The sequence below is a fragment of the Aureobasidium melanogenum genome (genome assembly GCF_000721775.1).
Source record: "Aureobasidium melanogenum CBS 110374 unplaced genomic scaffold scaffold_9, whole genome shotgun sequence".
Lineage (NCBI taxonomy): Eukaryota > Fungi > Ascomycota > Dothideomycetes > Dothideales > Saccotheciaceae > Aureobasidium > Aureobasidium melanogenum.
Genome location: NW_024470061.1, coordinates 419,607 through 444,724, shown reverse-complemented (window position 1 = coordinate 444,724; position 25,118 = coordinate 419,607). Strand labels below are relative to the sequence as shown.

The 25,118-nt window shown below is 50.3% G+C and overlaps 11 protein-coding genes across 11 annotated transcripts; 6 read left to right on the top strand and 5 right to left on the bottom strand.

Annotated features, from left to right (window-relative positions):
• Positions 1 to 70: 70 nt before the first annotated feature.
• M437DRAFT_84217 (uncharacterized protein) lies at positions 71 to 1,299 on the top strand (the record flags this gene model as incomplete). The annotated part of the gene is made up of 4 exons (XM_041028067.1): positions 71 to 333; positions 384 to 494; positions 548 to 974; positions 1,024 to 1,299. 4 exons carry the CDS (start codon positions 71 to 73, stop codon positions 1,297 to 1,299), a joined length of 1,077 nt encoding a protein of 358 aa, XP_040880208.1.
• Positions 1,300 to 2,255: 956 nt separating this feature from the next.
• M437DRAFT_84216 (insert subdomain of RNA polymerase alpha subunit) lies at positions 2,256 to 3,341 on the bottom strand (the record flags this gene model as incomplete). Its single annotated transcript, XM_041028066.1, has 1 exon — positions 2,256 to 3,341. The coding sequence occupies one exon, from the start codon at positions 3,339 to 3,341 to the stop codon at positions 2,256 to 2,258; it is 1,086 nt and encodes a 361-aa protein (XP_040880207.1).
• Positions 3,342 to 5,792: 2,451 nt separating this feature from the next.
• On the top strand, positions 5,793 to 6,677 carry M437DRAFT_22443 (AAA-domain-containing protein; the record flags this gene model as incomplete). The annotated part of the gene is made up of 1 exon (XM_041019042.1): positions 5,793 to 6,677. A coding segment is annotated over one exon (885 nt), but the record flags the coding sequence as incomplete, so codon positions are not given.
• Positions 6,678 to 7,183: 506 nt separating this feature from the next.
• On the top strand, positions 7,184 to 8,413 carry M437DRAFT_47557 (phosphoribosyl diphosphate synthase; the record flags this gene model as incomplete). Its single annotated transcript, XM_041021475.1, has 4 exons — positions 7,184 to 7,254; positions 7,391 to 7,482; positions 7,551 to 8,278; positions 8,339 to 8,413. 4 exons carry the CDS (start codon positions 7,184 to 7,186, stop codon positions 8,411 to 8,413), a joined length of 966 nt encoding a protein of 321 aa, XP_040880205.1.
• A 638-nt stretch (positions 8,414 to 9,051) lies between these two features.
• M437DRAFT_84213 (uncharacterized protein) lies at positions 9,052 to 10,137 on the top strand (the record flags this gene model as incomplete). Its single annotated transcript, XM_041028065.1, has 1 exon — positions 9,052 to 10,137. One exon carries the CDS (start codon positions 9,052 to 9,054, stop codon positions 10,135 to 10,137), a length of 1,086 nt encoding a protein of 361 aa, XP_040880204.1.
• Positions 10,138 to 10,759: 622 nt separating this feature from the next.
• Positions 10,760 to 13,028, bottom strand: M437DRAFT_22134 (zincin; the record flags this gene model as incomplete). Its single annotated transcript, XM_041019034.1, has 2 exons — positions 10,760 to 10,906; positions 10,962 to 13,028. Coding segments are annotated over 2 exons (2,214 nt in total), but the record flags the coding sequence as incomplete, so codon positions are not given.
• A 982-nt stretch (positions 13,029 to 14,010) lies between these two features.
• Positions 14,011 to 15,189, bottom strand: M437DRAFT_75067 (Metallo-hydrolase/oxidoreductase; the record flags this gene model as incomplete). Its single annotated transcript, XM_041026348.1, has 1 exon — positions 14,011 to 15,189. The coding sequence occupies one exon, from the start codon at positions 15,187 to 15,189 to the stop codon at positions 14,011 to 14,013; it is 1,179 nt and encodes a 392-aa protein (XP_040880202.1).
• Positions 15,190 to 15,445: 256 nt separating this feature from the next.
• On the bottom strand, positions 15,446 to 16,911 carry M437DRAFT_84210 (salicylate hydroxylase; the record flags this gene model as incomplete). The annotated part of the gene is made up of 4 exons (XM_041028064.1): positions 15,446 to 15,768; positions 15,826 to 16,098; positions 16,156 to 16,359; positions 16,416 to 16,911. The coding sequence occupies 4 exons, from the start codon at positions 16,909 to 16,911 to the stop codon at positions 15,446 to 15,448; spliced, it is 1,296 nt and encodes a 431-aa protein (XP_040880201.1).
• A 1,962-nt stretch (positions 16,912 to 18,873) lies between these two features.
• M437DRAFT_75065 (uncharacterized protein) lies at positions 18,874 to 19,469 on the top strand (the record flags this gene model as incomplete). Its single annotated transcript, XM_041026347.1, has 2 exons — positions 18,874 to 19,110; positions 19,206 to 19,469. 2 exons carry the CDS (start codon positions 18,874 to 18,876, stop codon positions 19,467 to 19,469), a joined length of 501 nt encoding a protein of 166 aa, XP_040880200.1.
• A 485-nt stretch (positions 19,470 to 19,954) lies between these two features.
• M437DRAFT_48029 (uncharacterized protein) lies at positions 19,955 to 23,705 on the bottom strand (the record flags this gene model as incomplete). The annotated part of the gene is made up of 7 exons (XM_041021579.1): positions 19,955 to 20,873; positions 20,924 to 21,175; positions 21,239 to 21,445; positions 21,539 to 22,091; positions 22,145 to 22,244; positions 22,298 to 23,027; positions 23,134 to 23,705. The coding sequence occupies 7 exons, from the start codon at positions 23,703 to 23,705 to the stop codon at positions 19,955 to 19,957; spliced, it is 3,333 nt and encodes a 1,110-aa protein (XP_040880199.1).
• A 541-nt stretch (positions 23,706 to 24,246) lies between these two features.
• On the top strand, positions 24,247 to 25,092 carry M437DRAFT_47670 (RNA-binding domain-containing protein; the record flags this gene model as incomplete). The annotated part of the gene is made up of 1 exon (XM_041021502.1): positions 24,247 to 25,092. One exon carries the CDS (start codon positions 24,247 to 24,249, stop codon positions 25,090 to 25,092), a length of 846 nt encoding a protein of 281 aa, XP_040880198.1.
• Between the last annotated feature and the right edge of the window lie 26 nt (positions 25,093 to 25,118).

The window sequence follows — 25,118 nt, the reverse complement described above, 5'->3', positions numbered from 1 at the left end:
AACACTCTTTACTAATACCAACCCGACCACCAATCAACTAATCCACCACCACCAATACCAAAAAATCAAAATGCCTTCCTTCACTGCCATCTCCGCCGCCGCCATCTTGGCCTTCTCTGGCATGGCCTCTGCCATTCCCCAGTACAACTTTGCCAACGGAACTGCTTCTGCTGGCCCTACTGGATCTGGCCGTCCCAGCTCCAGCTCTATGCGCCCCATGAGCACCGGCACTGGTTCTTCCATTGCCCCCATTGACGGCAAGTTCTGCCCTGGTCTCGACCTCGACCTCTACATCGACAACTCTGGTTTCACTTTCCAGATCCAGTGTGACACGTAAGAATGCCCAATATCAGCAACAATAGCTTCAAAACTGATCGATTTAGCAACCATTTCGGTGTCATTATTGACATCCAGGCCAACCTCACCAGACGTGCTGTTCCCTCCAGCCTTGACGACTGCATGAACTTGTGTGATGCCACCAGCACTTGTGTCGGGTAAGCCATTTTCGATCAAATTTATGATGGAACTCCACTAACCAAGATCTCAGTACCGCTTTCGACACCAATGCTCGCACTTGCACTCTCTTCAGCGATGTCCAGGCTGCCTACACTCAGCAGGGCACCCAGTTCGCTCAGCGCGTCGCCAGCGGAAACGGCGATGGATCTGCTGGCAATGGCGAGGTCACCATCTCTGCTGGTGGTGTTGCTACCTCGACCATCTACTCCACCAACGTTGTCACTATCCAGAGCTGTGCCCCTACCGTCACCAACTGCCCTCTGAGAAACGGTGAAGGAGCCGTGGTCACCCAGGTTGTTGCCGTCTCGAGCACAGAGTACATCTGCCCCACTGCCACAGTCATCCCTGCTGCTCCTGTTGCTTGCACCGACTGCCCCTACGCCGCTTCTACCGCAACTGTCTTCTCTCAGTCTGGAAACAACGTTGTCCCTGTTGCAACCACTGTTTACGCCTGCCCTGTAAGTTAAGCCATCAAGACATTGGATACAAAAGCTAATAACCCCGAAGTCCGCCACTGGCACTGCTCTTACTACTACTGTTTGCCCTGCCTGCGCTCACCCCACTGCCAACATGAACAACGGCAACGGTGCTAACACCCAGACCGTCACTGTCTGCAACGGCAACTGCCCTGCCATGACCTCCGCCCCTGCTTCCAGCAGCTCGATCATGGCCGTCTACACCCCTACCAGCTCCCAGATGGCCATCTACACTGGCGCTGCCTCCAACGTCAAGGCTGCCGGTGCCTTGGCCGCCGTTTTCGGTGCTGCCGCCCTCGTCCTCTAAGCATCTTGCCTAGCCGTTGACATTTTCTTCTAAGAAAGGCAACAAAAACACATTTTCGTATATCTCTTCTACTTCTCTTATACATACATCTTGGTGGTGTTGCTTAATTAGCCTTTGGTTGGCATTCATATGGGTCTTTTAAAGGGTTGGTTTTGTTTTCTGGATTTTTCATATACTTATAAATGGATGCTGCTGTTCATTTCAACATTTTTTTCGACTGTGAATCTTCCTTCCTTTTTTCCCTCTCTTATCTTGCACTTTCCAAATTCGTTTTGATCTCTCGTTGAGAGCTCTTTCCATGTTTGACGAATTGCTTCTCAATGCGTGACAGAAGATTTGCATCAGACAGTCATCACATGACAAAGGTTAGAGCGCCGGTATCTGCAGGTGCATGAGATGTATGATTGCGCATGTGACACATGAATGGAATAATTAGCGAACTTCGAACCTCCCCGTGTACTGAAGTATCTGACTATAGCTATAAAAATGCATAATAGTAATAGGAAACAAGACGGTATCCATTGAGAGGTAGCAAGTTGGTACTTTCCGTGAACATGCCTCTGCTTCTCAAAAACAGTTGTGCCTTTTTATAGTCTGCAGTTTGCTCTTACTTTCAGTCGGAGTACGGTGGAGGTTACAGACTTCGATACACGGGTAGAAAGGATTGTGCTTCATCTGCTTGTTTGTGTTGTCTTTCTATTTGCTGATCCTGGTTGGCTTCGACTAGAACGCCAATGGTCGTTGCTTCAAAGAAACCCCTCGTTGCATGCAAGTTTGCGCTCGATTTTTCAATGTATCATCTCCCGGGTAATAAAAATGCATAGCCCGTTGAAGGGCTCAAAAAACCTCCTCCCTTTGTTTCGCCTGCTCCTAAACGCCCGCCAAACCGGTGAAATATATCCCCGCTGGACTTTTGTGATGTTGCAAGAAAAATTGCAAGATGGAAGCCTTCATTTCTACCAGCCATTTTGACCATAAGGTGTTGCGCCATAAGGTGTAGTACCGCCGGGCACAGCATTTCCAGCACCACCACCCCAAGCACTGGTATTGCCGCCGCCGAAACCACCTCCGTAGACTGAGCCAGCGCCGTAAGCAGTTGTGTTGTTGTATGCTGTGGCAGCACCAGTCATATCCATCATGTCCGGACTTTGTGGTGGTTGGGCAAGATCTTGTTGGTGTGCTTGCTGAAGGTTGGGAGATAGCTCCTGGATGACTGTGGCGAGTTTTTGTTGGAGGACCTTGATCGCAGTGTGGAAGATAGTATCCGGGGGCATGACACCAGTTCCCTCAATATTGACGTAGAAACGATCAGGCTCCTTATCATAGTCAAAGACATCGCCCTCCTGCGGCGGTTCCTCCCACTCAGCGTTCTTGCTTGGTGGCCACTCCTCCAACTTGTCACTCTCATACCACAAGTCGGCGTGGCGCAGGGCGTTGTGTGGATCGTACTCGAATGCGATGGCTGCTGTTGGCATCCACTTTGCGTGTTCTTTGGCGATTCCCTTCTTTGCGATACAGCGTAGCTTGAGTTCTTGATTGCGGCGCAGCTTGCAGATCAGAGGACCGTTGCCGTCGGGATCCATGATGACAGGGGCACCGCGCTGGGGGCCATCGGTGTCAACATTAGGGCGGTACTGGCTGAAAGATGCATCGATATAGAGGTCCTTGGCAAAGACCTTGACAGTCTCGTCCGAATTACGGTTGACAGCGCTAAGGCGCAGAACTACGGCGCAGTTTTCGCAGTACTGGTCGCAGTCGCAATCGCGAGTGTATAAGAGATCATCAATGTTCTTGGCCGACAGCGGAATGAGACCCAAGCGATGAGCGAGGAACTCATCGGCCAAGACAGACGTGTTTGATTCGACTTCGACAAGATCGATAGCGAGGGTAGGAACTTCAGCGTGCATAGTGCGACGAATGCTGTTGGCCAGCGACAAGGTTGTGTTGCTCAGGACGAACTTGGTCGAGATGGGCGTAGTTTCGCTGATGTTAATGCGTGGACCCGAGTCATCGGCATCCATCCCCCGGTAGTCGTAGTCCATGTTGAAGTCGGCGATCGAGTCCAAAGAGAGGCGGAGAGGCTGGTGGGGGTAGTGATGGAGAGTAAAGGTAGATGGCTGGGTTGAATGAGCGCGTGCAAGGGCGTGTTTGGCCAAGCAGCAAACACTTTGCGGAGCGTCAGCCAAGAAGGCGCATTCACATGTTTCAAGTGGCAGTCACTCGCCTTCTTCTCTGGATCTTCACTTTCTTATCAACGAATTATGCGCACTCACGTATGGCGCAAGCAACTCACTCGCCTCTCACTGCGAGGTCAGCGCTTGCCCTTTCAGCGTCGTCGTGCCTTCCACTCCTTCACTCGTCAACTTGACGCCCATCCAAATCCCAATCAGGAAACCGCCAATCTCGAAAATGCACTCCCGGAAACTGCAACCAAACCCGCACCCTCCACACGTCGTGGCAGACTAGCTCAACGTCGTCCCAAGGAAGTCACTCCATTTACTGTTCCGGACTGGTTCTTGCGGTACAATGTCCGCCTCCATGCTCCGTCCGAAGACGCTACTTCCAACAAGGAATCTCGCTGCTGGACTCTGGTGGATCGCGACTCGGGCCACACTGTTCTGACCCTCCCGTTCACCGCCAACCCCTCCGACCAGTTGGACGATGTCTTTACGTCCTCGGAACAATCTAAACAAGAAGAGAACAAGGAGTCCATCTCCCCGTCCCAAGAGGAGGATGCTGTACAAGACGATGTTGCTCGTGCTGTCTCAAATCACCTCTCTGCTCCTTCTCCTCTTCAAACTGCGGATCCACGTACCCTACTCTCGCTCCAACTGCAACTCCTTCTTCATGCCGCCTTCTCTCAAACAGGCCCTTCGGCCGCTCGTTACACTAAATCAAACATCGATTTGAATACCAAAGATTCTGTTCATAAGGAGCTTGATGTTTACGTACAGCAGATCGCTGGTCTCGTCCAAGCTGACGTGATTCATCTCGATGCAAACGATATTGCAGAGCTGTCACAGGACTATGTCGAGAGAGGAGATCTTGCACCTGGCTCAATCTCGTCTTTAGCTTACGACACTTTCAAAGGTCTCGCTACCAAGAAGCCTGACATTCAGATCAACATTATTGGCGAACCGCCCAGAGACGACAGCCACGATGATGGTGAATCTGAACACGCTCATGACATGCCCGATTTTGACATGGGCAGTTCCCCTATGATGGGCGGCCATATTGGCGATCTCGTTGATTTTCTCAGGGACAATCCGAGCGTGCTCGCCAAAGCTCAAAAGCATGGAGCCGCTGTCCTTGCTATGGCTGATCTGCCAAAAAGTAACACCCAATCTTCAGAAGAGGCCCGCTCTCGTGCCGCGGACATCAGTCCATGGGCCGAGCTGAAACTATCCAACCTTCTCGATACTGTCTTGGACAGCGTTCAAATTAGGAAAAACTCGTCTACTGAGAACGCAGCTCGTGATTTCTTCTACGAAGCCATCCCTTCCAAGCCAGACACGATCACCTCCTCCCCACCCACAAAAGACGGCCTTGAACGTTTCTTGACCGACTTCCTTGCAAAGCGTATCGATTCCGCTACACAGGCACACAAGATGGATTGGAGCTTCAAGAAAGACTCCGCTCCATCACAGTCCAGTCAGCCACAGCAACGAACCATCGTCCATGTCCGTGATATGGATCACATACGAAATGCGCCTCAGGGAGAAACTATTATCAACCTCCTAGTCAGTGCTGTGCAGCGTCGAAGGAAGGATGGTGAACAAATTGTCATCGTTGGTACTACAGCAAACTCCAGCCAAGCTCCTCCGCCTCCTGGCCAGGATGACGACGAGCTTTATTTCCGATACTTGAGATACCCTTCAGCATCATCTCCAACCCAAAATATCGCAAGCCAGTTGATGTTCGCGTCTCAAACTCAACAAGAGCTAGAGCGCAGTGTGGCTGAACCTGCTCTTCAGAGAGTGTTTGAGATCAACATGCGCCATATTCACACCATGGTTCGTCATCTAGGCTTACCAACCTCTGACAATTTCTTCTCGGGACATACCCGCGCACACCTTAACATCCCAGGCACCTCTAAATTAGGAGACAGGACTTTACCTCAAGACGAGATCCAAAGGATTGTCCTCTGCGCAGACAGCTTGCGGTCACTTTACACCACCAGCCCTTCTCTGGAAACCTCACACATCGCGCTTGCCGCCATGCTGGTCAACACTGTTGACAATGCGCTGAAACCTCCGCCCGGTAACATCTCGTTCAACACTATGATTCCTCAAGCTCGTGAGCGCGGAGAATCTCGAGATGAATCTGATAGCTCCAATGACTCCACCTCTCCCAAATTGGATATGGAGAAGCTGAAAAAGTCGTGCTCGAAGCATGAGACACGCCTCTTGTCAGGTGTCGTCGACCCTGCAAATCTGCGAACCACATTCAACGATGTGCATGCTGACCCGAATACCATCGATTCACTCAAGACTTTGACTTCACTAACATTGCTTCGCCCGGAAGCTTTCAGCTACGGTGTGCTCGCGGCTGATCGCCTACCTGGTCTTCTTCTGTACGGGCCTCCAGGTACCGGTAAGACTCTGCTCGCTAAAGCTGTTGCTAAGGAGTCATCTGCCACTGTGCTTGAGGTCAGCGGTGCACAAGTCTATGAAAAATATGTTGGCGAGGGCGAGAAGATGGTCAACGCAGTCTTTTCGCTCGCCAAGAAGTTATCACCTTGTGTAGTCTTCATTGACGAGGCTGATGCTCTCTTCGGCTCTCGTGGTGGTGCCAACAATCGCACCACACACCGCGAAATTATTAACCAATTCCTTCGTGGATGGGATGGCATGGATGACCATAGCGTATTCATGATGGTAGCCACCAACCGCCCCTTCGATCTAGATGATGCTGTACTGCGTCGCCTGCCTCGTCGCTTGTTGGTTGACCTTCCCCTCGCCAAAGATCGTGAAGGTATTCTCAACATCCACTTGAAGGGTGAGACCCTTGACCCAGCTGTCTCACTATCCGACCTGGCCAAGAACACACCTCTCTACTCTGGTTCAGATCTTAAGAACTTGTGTGTGGCTGCCGCGCTTGCCGCGGTGCGCGATGAGAACAACGCTCTGGAAGCTGCTCGCGCCAAGGGTGACACAGAGTTCAAGTTACCAGAACGTCGTACGCTCGCACCTTCACACTTTGAGAAGGCTCTACAGGAGATCTCAGCGTCGGTATCTGAGGATATGGCAACGCTAAGTGCCATTCGCAAGTTCGACGAACAATACGGCGAGAAAAGAGCTCGCACGAAGAAGCCTGGCTATGGCTTTGGTCTGGGCTCCAGTAACGCCATCGACGAAACTGGTGCTAGAGTCAGACCTGATGAGCCGAGCCGATAGATACTCTCTGTTTCAAAACAAAAAGTTCGCAGGGTAATTGTGTAAGATAGCATAAGGAGGATTTGGGTGAGATTGTACGATACAGATGCATGGTATAGATAGACATGTTGGGAACAATGATACACTTGACTTTGACAGTTGCTCCTACGTTCTAAGACAGGGATTGTTAGAAGATCAGAGAAGCCGTTTATTCTAGTCAATGTGCAGAGCGAGACATGGAGCAGGAGGGAATGGCCTTGGCACTGTGGTGAGAACATTGGATGTCAAACGGAGCGAACGCCAAGCATACAACAGGCTACTGAAGCACGCATCTTCCGCACATTTTCTGCCATCTCATCACCGCCTTCGGTACTCGGCTAAACTTCGCATCCCGCGCATAACGCAGCCCTAACTCCGCGATGTCGCTTCCTCGTCCTCCACTCGTAGGTTCGGTTGGCAGAGAGCTCATTGCGCCTTCCAAAAGCAACAAAGTTGACACCATCTAGATCATGAGTACCAACTCGATAAAGCTCCTGACTGGCAGCAGCCACCCTCAGCTGGCTGAGCTGGTCGCTAGCCGGTAGGTCCTTCCTTGTTCTGTCTGCTTTGAACATGTTCACCCCGCGCGCGCGCAAACAAAAAACTTTTGATCATCCTTCACCGCATGCACATGGCCCGACACGATGCGCAAAGGACTGACAAAATGCGTGCAACAGTCTGGGAATCGAGCTGGCCAAGATCATGGTCCTCCAGTACTCCAACAACGAGTCGAGCATCAGCATCGGAGAGTCGGTTCGTGACGAAGATGGTATGACACATTCGAGACGCTCAGAGCCCAACGAGAAGAAGGTGCACAAAGCTGACTGCTGCGCCCAGTCTTCGTGCTGCAATCAACTGCCCCCGGCGACATCAACGACGGAGTCATGGAGCTGCTCATTATGATTAACGCTTGCAAGACCGCTTCTGCCCGTCGCATCACCGCCGTCCTTCCCAACTTCCCCTACGCTCGCCAGGACAAGAAGGACAAATCGCGTGCCCCCATTACCGCCCGTTTGATGGCTAACATGCTTCAAACTGCTGGCTGCAACCACGTCATCACCATGGACCTCCACGCTTCGCAGATCCAGGGATTCTTCAACGTTCCCGTCGACAACCTCTACGCCGAACCCAGCACCCTTCGTTGGATTCGTGACAACCTGAAGGTTCAGGACTGTGTCATCGTCTCCCCCGACGCTGGCGGTGCCAAGAGAGCCACTTCAATCGCCGACGGCCTCGACCTTGGCTTTGCCCTCATCCACAAGGAGCGCGCTCGTCCTAATGAGGTCTCCCGTATGGTTTTGGTCGGTGATGTTCGCGGCAAGGTTGCCATCATCGTCGACGACATGGCTGACACTTGCGGCACCCTCTGCAAGGCCGCTGAGGTCGTCATCGACCACGGTGCCAGCAGTGCTATTGCCATTGTCACCCACGGTATTCTGTCTGGCAACGCTATTGAACAGCTCAACAAGTCCAAGTTGACCAAGCTCGTTGTCACCAATACTGTCCCCCACGAGGAGAAGAAGGCTCTGTGCGACCGCATTGAGACCATTGACATCTCTCCCACTGTGAGTTTCACCGAGGAGCTACCAGACAACTATACATTTTACTGACAATCTGCACCGTAGCTGGCCGAAGCTTGCCGCCGTACCCACAACGGCGAGTCTGTTTCGTTCCTCTTCAAGCACGCTCCCGTCGACTAGAGGATCGATAGGTTGGTCAAAACGGCCTTCTTTTCTGTGGTTTCTTGCTTTCGGTTTACAAAAGGGTTCTATCACGGCGGCGGAGTCAACGGCGTTTTCAAGAGGCTTTCTTTGCTCGTTCGACTGAGCGTTTTCTTCCGTACTTCGCGGTAACGAGGACTTGCGGACATGATTCTATGCACAAAACACATTCCCATTGAAGATAGACCGTTCTACCCTTTGCTCTCATAACACACAACACCCATCACTCTGACCAGAAATCAATGCCCTTCTGGCAAGCTCTTACTTTCTATTGCCTATCTTTCGTCCCTCTATTGCCTCTTGTTCTTTTCTCCGGCTTTCTCCTGGCAATTTTCTCCACGCCTCGCTCTTCCCTTCTACTCAGTATGTGCGTATCAAGAAACATGTCATTCTTTCAACATTTTCGACACGCCGCGCATCTTGAACGCACGAGCAAAAACACCAAGCGGCGAAGGATCGAATACTAGATTAATTAAGATTAGGCATGCTAAATGAGTCAGCAGATGCCAAGAGCGAACTCCAGGCACCTATTCCTGTCGCACTTGATACAGATCTTGAGATGTCTGTCTAGCTAATACTTACCATCGAAGGGAATAAGCTGAAGACAATCAAGCAAGATGATGATGGACCCCAGATCAAATCTCACAACAACCTCACATGGGTATCCCCTGTCCAGCTACTGCGTTGGCCTTCGAAAGGCCTTGGATACAGTCCCGGAAGGCAACACCCGGAATGCCGTACGCAATTACTATCCCTGGATAAGAAATGACGGACCCAACACCCCACTGGAGAACATATTCGCAGGCCTCAGGCTAGATGATATCTTCGCCCTTACATTGGAAGATCGTTACGCATACCAAACGTCAATACAACCGAAGTTTCTCACCAAGCTTCCGCCGGAGATCATATATCGAATCCTAAGCTTCATGGACCCAGAGGATTACATAGACTTTGCTGAAGTATCGCCCCTTGCACTCGAACTTTCGAACAACCAGGTTATATCAGAGTTTCCTGAACTCTCAACCAAAAAATATCATATCAATGATGATCCATCAAAGGGACCAATGTCGTATCTGGAGCGGGACCCTGATCGAAGAAATTATGCTACCATACCTGAGTTCTATAGACAGTCTGAATGGGAACGGGAAAGACCCTGCATGTTAGGTGTTTGGGACGATTACGATTCTAATGTCGATCTCGATTCGCCGCCGTTGATGCTCACACACCAGCAACCAGACCTCTTCACCAAGCTTCCGCGTGAAATCATCTACAGAATCCTCAGCTTTATGAATGCAGAAGACTATGTAGGGTTTGCCGATACCTGTCGACTTGGTCTCGAACTTTCAAACCATCAAGTTGAATTTGAACACCTTGAGTGTAAGGCTAAACACAAGAACCCGGAAAAAGAGGGGGAACCATGGACTCCTCTAGATCAGTGGTCTGGCCTCAGAAATTATGCTTTGGCACACAAGATGATGGCACAGCTCTTCAGGAAAGTAGCGGCTGAAGAGCGCAAGGGATGTTTTCCGCTCGGATGGGACAAGGAGGACGAGGAGGAGGAGGAGGAGGAGCCACTCAGGAGGAATACCAGAGCTGAAAGGCTCATGGGGTCTTTTTGTTTCCAGTGTTCACGAGAGGTGGACGATGACGATGACGATGTCACGATCAGGCTTCGGCATGAACGTCACCATTGTAATGTGTAAGTCGATGCATGCAGGCAATGTGAAGAGTTGCTTTGGAATACCCTTGATCTTCCGCTGATTGGCTTCTCCTCAGGATAGCTTTTGACAGTCCAAGATTCTGACGCCTGGCTGTCGCAGCAGCTGGCCTCAATATCCATTGAATCCAGAAATCCGTGGCAGTATGCTATCGGCCCTCTCCTAGGAGATTCAATTAGACAAAGCATTGGACCGGTCAGATACCACATACACACATCAGAATTCAGCCCATGTTGAGCGAGCACATAAACAGTCTTGAAAATGAAATCATACAAGCAGTTCCTTCCATTAGATTATGTACAAGTGATGTCTGGAAGTATAGTATGTTCAAGCAAATCACTAAGATGCCAACAAAGAAAAACGCCAACGTATCTCCCATTACACGAAACAGCGACAGAGCCAAGGATGATGCCCTTTAAGCATACCTCGTTTGCGGCGTATATGCTGGTGGAGGCGGCCCTTGCGGTGGTGCCCATTGTCCATATCCTTGGTTGTACCCCTGACCATAGTGTTGCGGCGGTGGTGGATATGAGTTGACTGGCGGCATAGGACGCATCTGAGTGCCCCAACCAGGTGGTGGTGATTGCATTTTGACAGGCTTGACTCTGCGTCTTCGGCAGGCGCGAGCACAGCAGCCGAAGATTGCGAAGAGAAGAAGGCCTCCTACACCGCAACAAACGCCAATTACAATGCCTTTGTGGTCGTCGATCCATGAGCGAATCTGGCCTCCAGCGTTTGTGCCTTTGCAGCGTCCCTGAAGGGTTCTTAGTAATTGCTCCTCGTCTTTCGCCGACATTGTCAAAACTTACATTGTCACATCTGCCTCCGCCGCCACAAGGTGTGCCATCGAGGAAGTTCTGTTGCACCTCGAAACAGGCATTGTTTCCAAACACAGAAGATCTACCGCCCGTACATTTAATCTGGCAAGTCGAGCTGTCGCAAGCCGAAGTGTTGTTTCCAACATCTTGATAGCCGCCCAGGACGCTCCTGCACTGCTGATCACGACTTGTGCATTGACCGCTGGCACACTGGAGGCCATTGCCGCATTTTTGACCGTCAGGCGCGTTGGCATCTTGTGGGCAGGTACCTGAAGTACCTGGACAGGTTTCTGCAGGATCACACGGGCCTGTAGAAGCGCGACAAACAGTTCCGTTGGAGGCGAATTGGCAGTTGTTGCAGCAGCCTTCGTTGCTGTCATCACAGACGGCATTGTTCTTGAACTTGCAAGTCTTTGCATCACAGCATGAGTTGTTTCCACATCCTGACTCGCCGCCGCAGTCACAGTCTTCACCTTCTTCGACAATTCCATTGCCACATTCCTGCGTACCGATGGTCTTGATGTTTCTGTTGGCAGTTAGACAAGTGGACTTGACGCTGTTGCGCCCAAGAGCGCTGCAAATGTTGCCAATACTGCAGGGACTGAAGTTCTTGATACCAGAAGTGGTCGAAGGGTTCATGATGTACTGTGCACCTGCATTACAGGTGGAAGAGCTCAGTGGACAGCACTGTTGACTGCCGACGGTCGAAGATTGCGCACAAGTCTGTTCTGTACAATCATGGACGGCACCGAAAGTGTGACCAGTCTCGTGGGCAATGATCTGCCATTCCGAAGCTCCTTGAGTTCTCACGACAACGTTTGCGCCTGTGACGGTCTCTGAGCCACTGCTAGAAGATTGACCATTTCCGGTAGTGCTGCTGTTGGTAGAAAAGGCGGTCTGGACACATGCTTGGCCAAGCCAGGCAAGACCGACGGCGCTTCCGGTATTGCAAGTACTAAGCAGTGTCCAATGACTGTTGCTATCTTGCTGATTGCCTCTCCATGCACTGAATAAGTTGAGGCGATCTTGAATGTCGACGCTATCGCTACAGGCCTGGTTCCAAGCACTTGCAGAGTTTGGGGTGCCGGGACAATTCGAGTCGGAGATGGTCAGGTTAGCCAGACCAAGCGAGATGTTGAAAGTCTGTTCGTATATGCTAGATGCTGTGTTCATTTGGTCAATGACATTCATGCGCACAGACTCGGTCGAGTTGAATTGCGCGGTGTATGTGCAGTCAGTAGCGACTCCAACGAGGGCGACCTGTCTGGTATTGGGACAACCTCGAGTCTGGCCAATAGTGGAAGTGAGGTCGACGCCTGCCGAGTTGCCAGAAGTGCTGCTATCCACCTGGCGTTTGCCAAAGAGGTTACTCAAAGTCTCGCTTCCCAGGACAGAATCAGATCGTCGCTGCATGGCGGTGTAAACAGGATGATCGGGTTGGCCGTTGAAGCCTAGATTGTCTGAGTGGCATGTGAGACCATCATCGTATTCCAGGCTTCTTTTCAACTCTTGCATATAGTCGACATCCTGGTCCCGCAGGATGTCAGAGTCGCGGTATACAACCATGGAGTTCTCGTCTGCGGTATCAACATGGGGATCGAGGTGGTGGCGCGTGTGGGCGAAGTGAGGAGCCAATTGAATGTGGTGGTTGTCGTGGTTCAAGGCAAAGGCACCCTGGAACAGAGGTTGCAGACCATCCTTGACGACGGTGATTCTTGCCCATCCTGCTCTTATCCATTCGTCGTCGACGTTTTCCTGGCGGTACCAAGCACTTCCTCGGAAGACCTTGTGGGCCAGACGGTCAAGGTCCTCGGTCCTAGAGACGGATCCATCGGGGTTTAAATATGAGACGACCAAGCCAGTGTCTGGGAGAAGTTCATGATTGGGCTCGAGAGAGAGTTTGACATGAAGATCTGGGCGCAACACGAAGGACAGGTCAAAGTTATGGAGAGCGGTCACACGATGGCTATGTGTGTGGATGGTGGCATTTTGGACTGTGGATATGGCACGTAGAGGGTTGCGTGTTGTCGAGCTGGCAGCGACCAAAGCAGCGAAAAGGACTGTGAGTAGACAGAAGCGAAAGGCAGTCGCGGCCATGGACGCGCGTGGTGGCGGGACGGTCTAGCGTCCTATTCAGGATGCGGGCGTCGTATACAGTGGAGCGTTTCTGCCCTGCGTCTTTGTTTACAGACAGACTTGTTGATGGCAGTCAGACAGAAGCCGAGAGGAGCGAATGGTATGAAACAACGAGCGAGAGCGACAGCCTAAGTCAGCGACATGGTTGATACGAGCACAATGTCGACTCGGTCGGCCGAAGCGCCATGGCTCATGGCATTGGCAGCTCCCTTGGCCTAGCAACCAACTGCCTCGAGAGCCTCTCACTGCCCACGCTGGACCCTGCTCTTTCTCCAACGCTAGCAAAACTCCGTCGTATTGCAATCTAAACTCCGACACATTCATTACCTATTCTGCTCTATTTATGGATACCCATTTACTTCCAACTCCTCATCTCGCTCACTTTGTCTGTATATCTCGACTTGTTTCCTTCTCGTTCCTATTTTTCGCTTTGGTAACTCCTTCAAGGCTATGAGATGCTATTTGTGACCAGCCGTCACGGCCATGGCCCCAAGGCGTGAAGCCTCACCGCACTGCCGCCTCGGACCACTGTAAAGCGCTTGGCCATCTTGTCCTTGGCGACATAAGCATCGACATTGACGAATACGCGTCCCCCATTTCTGTTGCCGCCGCTGCATGACTGCAATCCCCATTAACAAGACTACGCAATCATTCCTTGGCTGTCTTTTGATGCCTTGCAATACGCTCAATCTTTGTCCTTGCAGTCTTGCCTCTCCGCCATGTGCTTCTCTGACACTATGAAGCACGTCATCCTCGCTGAAACATGAAGACTTTCTCCACATCTTTCAAAACTCGGTACGCCTTCTTGTAACACACTTGATGACAGACACAGCATGTCGCAATAAGTCTCATCTCATCTCACGCTTCTGAATGAGCGAATATTATGATTACGTCTCTCGTGCCATCAAGCAGCTGTCACCGTCTCACCCACATCACACAACCAACATTCCGTCTGCCATTTCCCTTCTTTTGCGCAGCACTCTTGCCAACGCCTTGGCGGCTCTCTGACGTCTTCATATTGCGCGCTGAGCCCTCCTCGCACCGTTCCATAGTGCATACCAATAGTCTTCTTGCTGCAAATGTCCTTGTGAATCTCAAGGCTGTCTTCAGGGCAACAGTGAACATTGCTCATGAACCACTCGGGCGAGTACAGACCGATAGGTACCATGGCCAAATCAAATCCACCAAAGACTTGGCCTATCTGCTTGAATGCTGGGCATGCCGTCTTTGCAGAGGTGGCTTTGTATGCCGTGTCGCCCGAAAAGTAGAGTTTCTTGTTCGATTGCACGTCTTCAACAACCCATGAAGACCACAGAGTGTGCCCAGCATCAAATGGAGTTCGTCCAGAGAAGTGCTGTGTCGGCGTGCATGTGAGATTGATACTGCCTACTCCTTGAACATCGACCTTTTGGCTGTCCCACCAATCGCATTCTGTGACCTCGTCCGCGGTGATCCCAATGCCTGCATTCAGAAACCAGTGTTTGTTGCCTAGCGCAGCAAAGAAATGTATATTCTTGCCTGCCGCTTTCGACTTCCTGTAAACATGCGAGATGATCGCAATATCCAAATGATCATAGTGGTTATGCGAGATGATTACCAAATCGACCTCTGGTAACTCATCCAGTGTGCAAGGTGTAGGCGTGTATCGTTTAGGTCCTAACCAACCCACCGGACTTGTTCGCTCGCTAAACACCGCATCGAATAAGATTCGAATGCCTCTGGTAGTTTCCTTGCCATCCTCGGCCGAGACTTCAGGTCCTGTTGTGGAGGCTGAGCAAGCCGTCTCTACCAAGAATCCAGCATGACCCAGCCATGTCGCTTTCAGCTGTTGTTGCCATCCATCTGAGCCTCTGCCCCAATCTGGCTTGCGGACTTTAACCAACTCGTCCCTGGTCTCTGGCACGGGCACAAAGTTTCTGTTGGTGCTGAAGCGTACCTTCAAAGCATCCAGCGGTCCATGTTGTTTTGCGAAGCTGGGCCAAGGATTCTTGAATGATGTTGGCGGATTATTGGTCCAGTGCGCCGGAAGATCCACTGGGTCCGGGTTCCGTGAGGGCAAAGGAGTCACTGCTATCTTCGCCATTTTGGAAGAAAGAGCTTTTGTAGTAGCCTGATTGAACACTCGTTTTGAAGCATTCATGATCAGTCAGGGTTGTCGCTACAGAAAGTCGCAGCCTGAAGTGCTGACGTGTGAGGATGTCATAGCGAACATTGATTCGAGAGCGTTCGCTATTCACTGCACTCTTTCCATCGCTACATTTTCTATCAAGTACACTTCAATCAATACACAGCATTTATATTCACTTTTCCAATTGGAGAGCTTTCTATCCTCGGACAAACTACTGTTTAAGGTATTTGCCCAACAATGTTTTTGCCTCCTCGATATATTCCTTGACCTGGCCGTTCCACAAATACTCGTCTCGCTCGCGACACTCTGCTTCAATCTTCTTGAAATCTTTACCAACGCCTTCTGCTCTCCACTCGTAAAGATCAGCTGTACGTCGCGAGCTTTGGACAAGCCATTGTGTCCTCTCCAGTCGTTGCTCATTGTAAGCTTGGAAGGCGGCATCGAAACCTTTGTGGCCAGCTTCGGCGACTCTAGGATCTATCAAGAGTTCTGCCATGACTGCCGCATCTTCGATGCACATACCGGCACCAGCACCTAGTGAAGGAGAAAAGGTTAGCGAATGGTTCTATACGAAGGACGGGTCATACAAACCATGATGAGGAGAGGTGGCATGGCCAGCGTCACCGAGAACCACGACGCGACCTTTGTTGTAATACGGCATCGGATTGTCACCAAGGTCATAGATGGCCCAGCAGTCAAGGTTAGGCTCTAGCATTTCTATGATCTTGTGGATTGTGGCGCCGAAATCCTTGAAGTCTCTGAAGGCATGCGATTTCTCTGATGGTAAGGTGAGCTTGGTGTTCGACGGCCATTCGCCAGGGTCGACCTTGAAAGCAACCACATTCATAGTAGCTCCTTTGTTGACTATCTCTTGTCAGCTCGCTCTGCTCCTTGTGCAATCATAATTGGGGAAATGATTACCCGGGAAAGTCAGAACATGGCCATCCTGACCCATGTGCATTTTTGCATTTTGTGCTAGATCATCACCGAGTTCCTTCCTCGCTCTGTCCATCGGGATCAAGCCGCGATAGGCGTACTTGTGCGTATAGACTGGAGGAGTGCATGGGCTGTCGGGACCCATCATCCAAGCTCGCACCTTGGACTTGATGCCATCACATCCGATGACTGTTTTTGTCAGCTTTTCTCGTCCAAGGAAAAGTCGTTCACAGAGTAACAAGTACCTGCATCTGCTGTGGCATCAGTTCCGTCGTGGAACTTCAGCTTCAACTTTCCATCTTGAAGCTCGTCGATAGTGTCCAGATGCTTTCCGAAATGTGTGACTCCTTCAGGCACATGTTTGACCAGTTCGTCCAGGAAATGTGCTCGGTGCACAGCGTTGGCTCCAGCTTCGTTGCCGATGCTGAAAGCATACTCCTCCTTTCCAACTTCGGTATCGTGATAGCCGTCCACCCAGTCAAACCATACTGATTGCTTGTCTTCGCTCTGGTTCTTGGTCACCACTTTCTCGAATGCCGCGTAGATGTTTTGAGAACAGATCTTCATTGCTCTAGCAGCGGCGGGATTGAATGCCACACCCGCTCCAATCTCGCCAAAGTGGGCAGCTTGTTCGTAAACATTGATATCGAGTCCACGTTCGAGAAGAGCGATTGCAAGGGTGACACCGCTGATGCCACCACCAACAATGGCAATTTTACCAAGTGGCTTTGAGCCTGCCATCCTGATCGTTGTGTAGGATGAAGGACAAGTTGCTTCTTAATGAATTGGTGAGCGACTGCCGCTTGTTATATGTTCGGTTATCCGAGGCCAAGAAGTGGAGAAGATTGTTGCAATTGATGGAAACAAAACATGCAGGAACGTCTGGGGAGCTCCTTCTCGAGATATATGGTTTAGGGCTCGGAAAGCGTACAACGCAATCTTCCGCGGTAATCGTGATAGTATCGCAATGGTTGTCGTCTCCCCGCCTACCCCATGGTAGAGAGTGTAAGTATGTGGATGATAGTGACGTATACCTTCATCTCGGCATCTCACCATGGGGCAGTGCTACTTCCGAAACCGAGTCGGCAGAAGAGACCGCTTCGAGGTATTAATGACATACTTGCGTCAGGAACTGTCGAGGTTAGATAAACGTGCTGCACTGCATGCCGCTGATTCTCCTAGAGTGTCGAAAGCTTCGGAAGGTGCACATCGGAAGTCACACTCTTGTCGTAAACTCAGAATGATGTCTGACCATAATGATGCTTGGCTAAGATGATGCTCACGTGATGGTCGCGTGACGTGAAGCATAATAGTTGTGCAGATTCTCAGTTAGCCAATCGCAAGTCTTGCGGCCGATGTTCCGAGTTGATTACTGATATCTGGCTATGCTCGGCTCTCAGATCCTTGGTCTGGACTGTTAGCCTTTTATGGAAATATGCGCTTGTCCCATCCATCAACGTGAGTTGCGAGACACACAACCCAGCCTGATGTACACGGAATGATTTTTCTGTATAGCACAACTCCTAGTCAGGATCTCAGGTTCGAGGCTGTGTTGTGTGTCTGTTTTGATCACGGCAACCAGATCAAGGATCATGTAGAGAAGAGGGTCTGTTTCATCTTGTGTTATAGCTGCATAGACCTGCAATAACATGTCGCTGTTATACCGTGCCAGCCCTGCTTCAAAGCCCAGGACAGGAAGATGCACCTTCCAGTCGTCGACTAGCGCAACGATCAATAAGTACTGTTTAGGCATAAATGACCCTTCAATGCCCTGCATCGCGATTCAAGGGCCTCGAATGTTGGCTTGGCTCATTCGGGGTGGTGATCGCGAACCACGCACGGCACAAATTTCCCCTGAGTCCCTGACTGCGTCTGATTTGTTCCGGAGCATATTCCGCAAGCGTCCACGCGCTCGCTTGATTATTCTATCTACCACGCAATTATCACAAGTTCGAAGCGCCATAGAGGTCATCGATGAGGTAACGGAGTCAGCATATTCCAAGGTTTTCGTTGGGCTTGGCCATGTCAGCAGCGGAACGGCATGGCAAACGTCTGCTATGGGGCTGCAATGGCTTGTGGCTGTGACTTTTGCTTGTGCGTGTTCGGCGGCGGAGCGAAGGACCGACCGGACACCTTGTCCGCTGGAAATAATCTTGCCGATCACCCGCTCGAATGTACACAAGCAGACATCAAAGACGTCGTTGACCCTTTTGGAGGGTCTTGGTACGGGAGTTCGGCACAATAGCGAGGTGGGATTAGACGACGAGGCTGTGTGTGCTTGCAAGTTGCAGGAGACGGATGGTAAGCACGGTATGTATTTTAACGTTGAAGGGCCTATGATCTGCATGTCGGTTGATCGCGGAGTTGGGTCTCGCTCGAGTGTTGTGGATGCTGCCGCTGCCCGATCTTGAGTTACACGAAAGCTTAGTCGGATCAGCCAAAGGTCTGGCCCAACCAGCGAGCCTCGGGTTTGCGTCCGAGCTAAGCTCTGCACCTGACATTAATCCGTTCTTACAAATATCGCATTTGAGCCTCATGCCACAATAATCTGCCTGACTTCCCTCTGCTGTTTTCTGATCTCTTCCTTCATCTGCGATCCAAACAAACCCAGCGCATCCTGACCTGTCAGCTGCGGATAATATTATTGCAATTAACATGCTTTATAACGAGCAACCGAGGCTTCAATACGATCAACAGCCTGCCATGGGTTATCCTTCCTTTCCCGGCAATGTAGAAGCGCTCTCATTACCAGACAGCCCGCCGGGTCTTTATCATTCGACTTCATCTTTGTCATCGTCGTCGGCCACAACAACTCCCAACTCACCACCACTGAGAACAACAACACAATCTCAGACTCCAGACACACCAAATGATTCTTCAAAGCCGAGGCGCAGACAAACACTAGCCGCATGTCGCCCGTGTCGGAAACGTAAATCAAGGGTGTGTTCACACAAAGAAAAAAATTAAATTCAAAAACACTCTTTTCGTGTTTCAAAATATATAATAATAACAATCATCTGACACATGACTTTCAGTGTGACGGTGCCCGACCGCGATGCAACACCTGCCTAGACAAAGCGACTCCATGCGCCTACTCGGTTGAAGAAGGCAAAACACAACAACAAGCCTCTCGAGAAGAGCTCAAGGCATACCGATCGGTTGTGTTCATGCTGCGGAGAGCATCACCTCCAGACACCGAAGTGATACTTCGACATCTCAAACAGTTCGATGATGTAAACGAGGCTGTCAAGTCCATAGAAACAGACATGATGTTACGAGGGTCTTCCATCTCAACCTGAGAGATATCTGATGAACTTGGTAAGTCCTCTGACCTCAAAGTCCTCGATGCTAGCCTTGAACGAATGTATGCTGACAATCATTCTGAACTACAGGCTGTAACACGAGACACGTTTTATGGCGATGCCAACACGATCAGTTCTTTTGGTCCTTTCTTTCTCTGCTTCTCCATATACCCCCCAGGACTTTCAGGTCCTCGTCACTTTTTTTTGTAAATATAATGTCATAGTCCAGCGTCTCCATCAAAATAGTTCTTTCCTGTAATTCCTGTAATATACAATCATGACAAATCAGTGTGACCTTGCCCACGTGATACAACACGTTAATGAATCAGCCACTCCACCCTCCATCCATATGCCACCAATCATCAAAATCCCTTCCATCCAGATCATCTTCATCAAAACGAGTAAGGCTAGACTAAGAAAAGAAAAACTCAAAACACAATGCAGATTGACTCGCATGAGCTAGACTAGCAAGTCGATTCGAACTAGCTAGCATGAGCTAGATCAGCAAGTCGATCGATCTTCGGGGTCAAGTCCGCAATCCTGAATGGTTTGCTGATGGAGTCATCCATTCCAGCCGCTATCGCCATACTGGTCTGTTCAGGTCTCGCATTCGCTGAGACACTAAGAATAGGCACGTGCCCTTTCAATTCACCCGACCTTTGCATGTCGCGAATCTTCTTCGCAGCGGTAAGGCCATCCATGATGGGCATTTCGGTGTCCATGAGGATGACGTGGAGGTCTTTTTCCTGTCCTTGTCCTTTGTCAGGCCTGTTCCAATAACGGGTTTGGCGCAAGAAGTCGATGGCCTCCTGACCATTGTCTGCTGTCCAGACCACGTAGCCTTTATTTGTGAGCTGGCGTTTGAGTACTTTCTGATTGACTTGATTGTCCTCGGCCACTAGGACATGGATTTGTGCTGATTCGTTGCTGAAGCTTGTCTGAGTAGATCCACTACGAGGACGGAATGCAAGTTCGTCCTTGAGGCGTTGTTCTGCTGGTGCCGCGGCCGGCCGTGTCTTGACGAAGAATGCAAAGGTTGAGCCAACATCAAGTTCGGTAGCGATGCCTATCTCGCCACCTTGAAGTTCTGCGAGTTCTCTGCTGATGAACAGGCCAAGCCCTGAGCCACCATACTTTGCATAGGTGCGTGGCGATGCCTGTTGAAAGCGCGAAAAGAGCTTGGTCTTTTCCTCTGGCTTGATACCTCTTCCCGTGTCTGACACGGTAAACCAGATGAAAAACGTTTCTGGACCTGTACATAGCGCTTCGGACTCACGAACGGTATCGCTTAGAGTATGTGGCAGTGCAAAGTCGATGGTTGACAACAACGCACCATCGGAAGGTCGCATCTTAGAAGCGCCCATGGTTATGGTGACGCATCGTTTCGGTCGATCTTTTGTGCTGGGACCAAGTCAATATTGGGATCTAGCTTAACCACCAGTAATACTCACAACTTCAACGCATTAGTGATCAAGTTGATCAGAATCTGATGCACTCTGCCAGTGTCGAGCATGACATTGTCGACGCTCATGGCTTTGATTGAAGGATCGGCTTGGATCCGTAATTCAATATGAGCGCGTCCGGCCTCGATCTCGAATATGCGTTGCATGTCATCCAGGATACTTGCGGCACGAACTGGAGATTGGTTTATCTGTAAAAGGTTGCTGTCGAGCTTAGACAAGGTCAAAAGATCATCGACGATTCTGGCAAGTCAAAGTCAGCGTGCTTTTTATGAGTCGTCAGATTCAAGTATCTCGACAGCATACCTTTTCTGATGGCTCGAACACGACGTGATGGTTTGGACAGCTTCTGCACTGCTTTCAACCAACTCACGTAGACGCTGGCCTGCTTTTTCGTCAGAAAACTGTAGTTTCTCCATGGTAGATCTCATCTCTTCCAGAGATTCGTCTATGGCATCTGCACAATGTACGACCGCGCCGAGGGGATTTCTAATCTGCATAGGAGTCAGTAATCTGAAAGGCATCTTCATCATGGCTCGAAATAATACCTCACTAGAAGCACAAAGGTCAGTAAATCACCGTATAATGAATCCAGGTTTTACTTACTGCGAAGTCATATCAATGAACACCTCGTTTTGGCGCTTGGCCTCCAGGGCTTCTTCAACTCTTGATTTCTGAATTTCTTCAGCCCATTTCAAATGCGAGATATCGGTCGTGGTCGTCATGATTGCCTTGACTGCTCCATGCTCGTCCAATTCTGCGTGTGACATTGATGAACCCCAAGATTGGTACCGATGTCCGTCACCACTGATGAACATGCGACGGAATCTGAACTGGGTCGTCTGAGGTTCGCGTGTAGCCAAAATACGTTGGACCGTGTCTTGTAGCAATGGCAAGTCCTGTTCCAGAATTCCGTCCGTCCACGAAGAGTCTAGCTGACTGATAGGCACAGGAGTGATGCCCAACATTTCGAACCAAGCACTATTGCAAAAGCTTATCACTTTGCTGGGCATCTCTATGATATGCACGGCTACTGGAGAGCTTGCGGTGAAACGAAGAAATCTTTGCTCACTGGCGCTCGCTCGCTCAAGGGCTTGCAATGCTTGCAGAGCATCTTTCTCGACCCGCTTCTGAGCGTCAATATCAGTTGTGCATCCAGCTATGAAAACATCAGTCTGACTCGAGTACACAAAAAGCTTTTAAGGAATTTACCAATGCTGATGATCTTGCCATGTTCGTCCATCACAGGGAGACATACAGCCAGGATCCATCTTCCTTCTGATCGGTCAGGATGCTTCCATCTCATCTGGTACTATTTGAGGTCAGCACCTTTCGAAAGCGACTTCAGACTTGACTGTGACGTACGGTGACCGGTTTTCCCTGGAGCATGCTATGCCAGTTAGACATGACTAGATCTTTGTCCTCATCGTAAACCGATTCCAACCAAGAGAACGCAGGGACTGGTTCGTTCTGCTTGGGAACAGTCGAAAGCCGATACCAAGACTCATTGGCTTCAAGTAAGTTGCCATTCCTGTCGCAACTGAAGATGCCGACATCACTAAGCTCCATAACCTTGACGAGATGACTGTACTGACGGCTAATAGTCTTGGCCTTATTTTCTCCTCGAGCAATCTCCAGCGCCGCAAGCTCTTTTCGCCTGAGGTAATGAATGGTGCTTCCAGTTATTCTTCTTAACTCTTCGTTCCAGCTTTTGTACGCGGTATCGTAGTTTGATCGTGTAGAGACTCCTAAGACTAGCATAGCTCTGACTTTGTGGTGCCGGTTGGATTGCAAAGGAAGAATGACGGCTTCTGTACAAGTATCTTCCCATCCGCGGATTTTCGCTGCCTTTGACCAAGATTCCGGAAGGCTACCGTCTTCTGTGGTCAGCAGTACTGGATCTTCCGTAGTCAAGGCTAAGCTCAGATGTTTGTTGAGAGGATCGCTGCTGGTGCCGTTCAGATTGAGAACATGTGTGACCACTGAATTGTTCGCAAAATCTCCAACCGAGCCTCTTAGCTGAAACACCAGCTCATCATCACCTCTAGCATCAACTTCAGGCGCGTAGAGAAGAGCAAATGGGCAATCATGTTCTCTGAAGGGTCGTTCATGTCAGCAACAGGTCATATGTAAGTACGAGATGGCCGAAACTTCAGAGCCAGTCTTTAAATTATCAACTTGCTCAGCCCAATTGTACGTACCTCTCAGACAAGCTCCCGAGTATATTATCCCATAACATAGACATGTCCGTGGCCAGATTGAGGGCAAGGCCCAGGTTATGACATGTGATATGCCTTCTATCCGACAAACGTTTCTCCGTTTCATCGCGAAGAATGACCGAAGCTCCCATCAGTGAGCTTTTCTTGGGAAATGGTACAAAGACCCAGGACATGTAGATTTCTAGAAGACGACCATTTCTCATCAACGGCATGCAAAAGTTCTTCTCGATGGAAGCCCTGCCAGTGGTAGAGACTTCTTCCAGAATTTCCGCGGCATAATCGTAAGTTTCAGGAAAAACTATCTGTAGGGGTCGTCCAATAGCTGCTGGGTGCCGCTCGCCGACGAGTTCGCCGTAAGGTTCGTTGTACAGAAGCAATTGATCCGGTCCGAGAATAAGTAACCTAGGTTGTGGATCGAGAATGATTAGATGGAACAATAACAAGAGTTCTGAAGGCCAGTCATCAATAGCACCTATTGATGTTGTGGCCCAATCGACATTCTGCACCAATCGAAGATGTGCATCAGTTGCTGCTGAGCCTGATGGCTCAAACATGGCAGAAGGCATATCGAGATTCCAGTCTGCGAGACGCTGTCGTATATTTCATGTAGCGTACGCTCGAATACAGCCGCTGCGCGTCAATGAATCGTAGCCGTGAACATCCGGTCCAGCAGGTTAGTTGAGAAATGAGCTGCTCGCGTGTGTGCGCTGTAGGGAGCACAATTTGTCGAGGTATGTCGAGGTGATCCGCCACTTCCGGGACGAAAATATTTAGAGATGCCAGCCCTGCGCGCAAGACGTTTGAAAGTCTTCCCTGCTCAGAGTTGAAGGCATGCTGAAACTCACTGGGTCAGCTTGTTCGCAACGGGCAACCCTAGCCCAATCTGTGCCTGCCGCGGCAGTGGGTCTAGATCTCCCGGATCGCGACGCGTTTGTTTTGTTTGCGGAAGGAGCACACAAGAGCTTCCCCAAGCTTTCTGCCTTCTCGAAGCCTTCCCGAAACGACTTTTTGCAACTTTTTAACCAAATTTTTTAACAGCCATCAACACCTCGTCAATATCAACAATATTATTACTTTTCAGATTCGAAAATCAATATGGAACATCAACAGATCTCGGAGCAATCGCAGCCCAGCAAGCGCATTTACATTGGAAACCTTCCTTACGCAGCACAAGCCGAGGATGTGGAACAATACTTGGAGGAAGCTGGATTCCAGATTGAACGCCTGGACATGTCTACCGACCCTTTTACTGGAAGAAACCCATCATACTGTTTTGCCGAGTTATTTTCGGTAGAGGAGGCCCAGAGAGCCATCAGCTCGCTTCCTGGTGCAAGCTTCATGGGCCGTCCTCTTAGAGTCAATGTGCATACACCGAAGACTCGCGGCGCAAATGGCACAAACACTCCTATGCGTTCCTCGACCAGATCTCCCTTCTCTACTGAGCGCACATGGCGGAGCTCACCTGCGGCCAATGGTGCCGAGACTCCTTCCAAGACCGGCGAAAGGGATTCTTATGCTTTCAACCGCTGGGAGCGCAATGACGCTTCATCTCATTGGACTGCACCTGTGGAGACTGGCCGCAGACTTTATGTTGGTGGTTTGCCTCGCATTGATGGCCAAGAAATTGTCAATGAGGAGATGAAGGCTTTGTTCAGCGACTACACGGTCGAGGCTGTCAGCAAGCTGATCTTACCCCATGAATCTACTGCAACCATGCCTGGTGACCATCACTACTGCTTTGTTGACTTTGCTACCACCGAGGAGGCGCAAGCGGCTGCCAACGCAGTGAATGGAGCCACAACTTCAACAGGAAACAAGCTGAAGGTCAACATGGCTAGAGAGAGACCTAACAGAAAGGTTGTCAGAGAGCAAAACCTGACTGACAAGGAGAAGCCTGTACCCGTCAGAGATTTTGGCTCTAGCTGGCGTAGAGCAAACTAAGAGTCGGCGAAAACTCAAGATTGGAC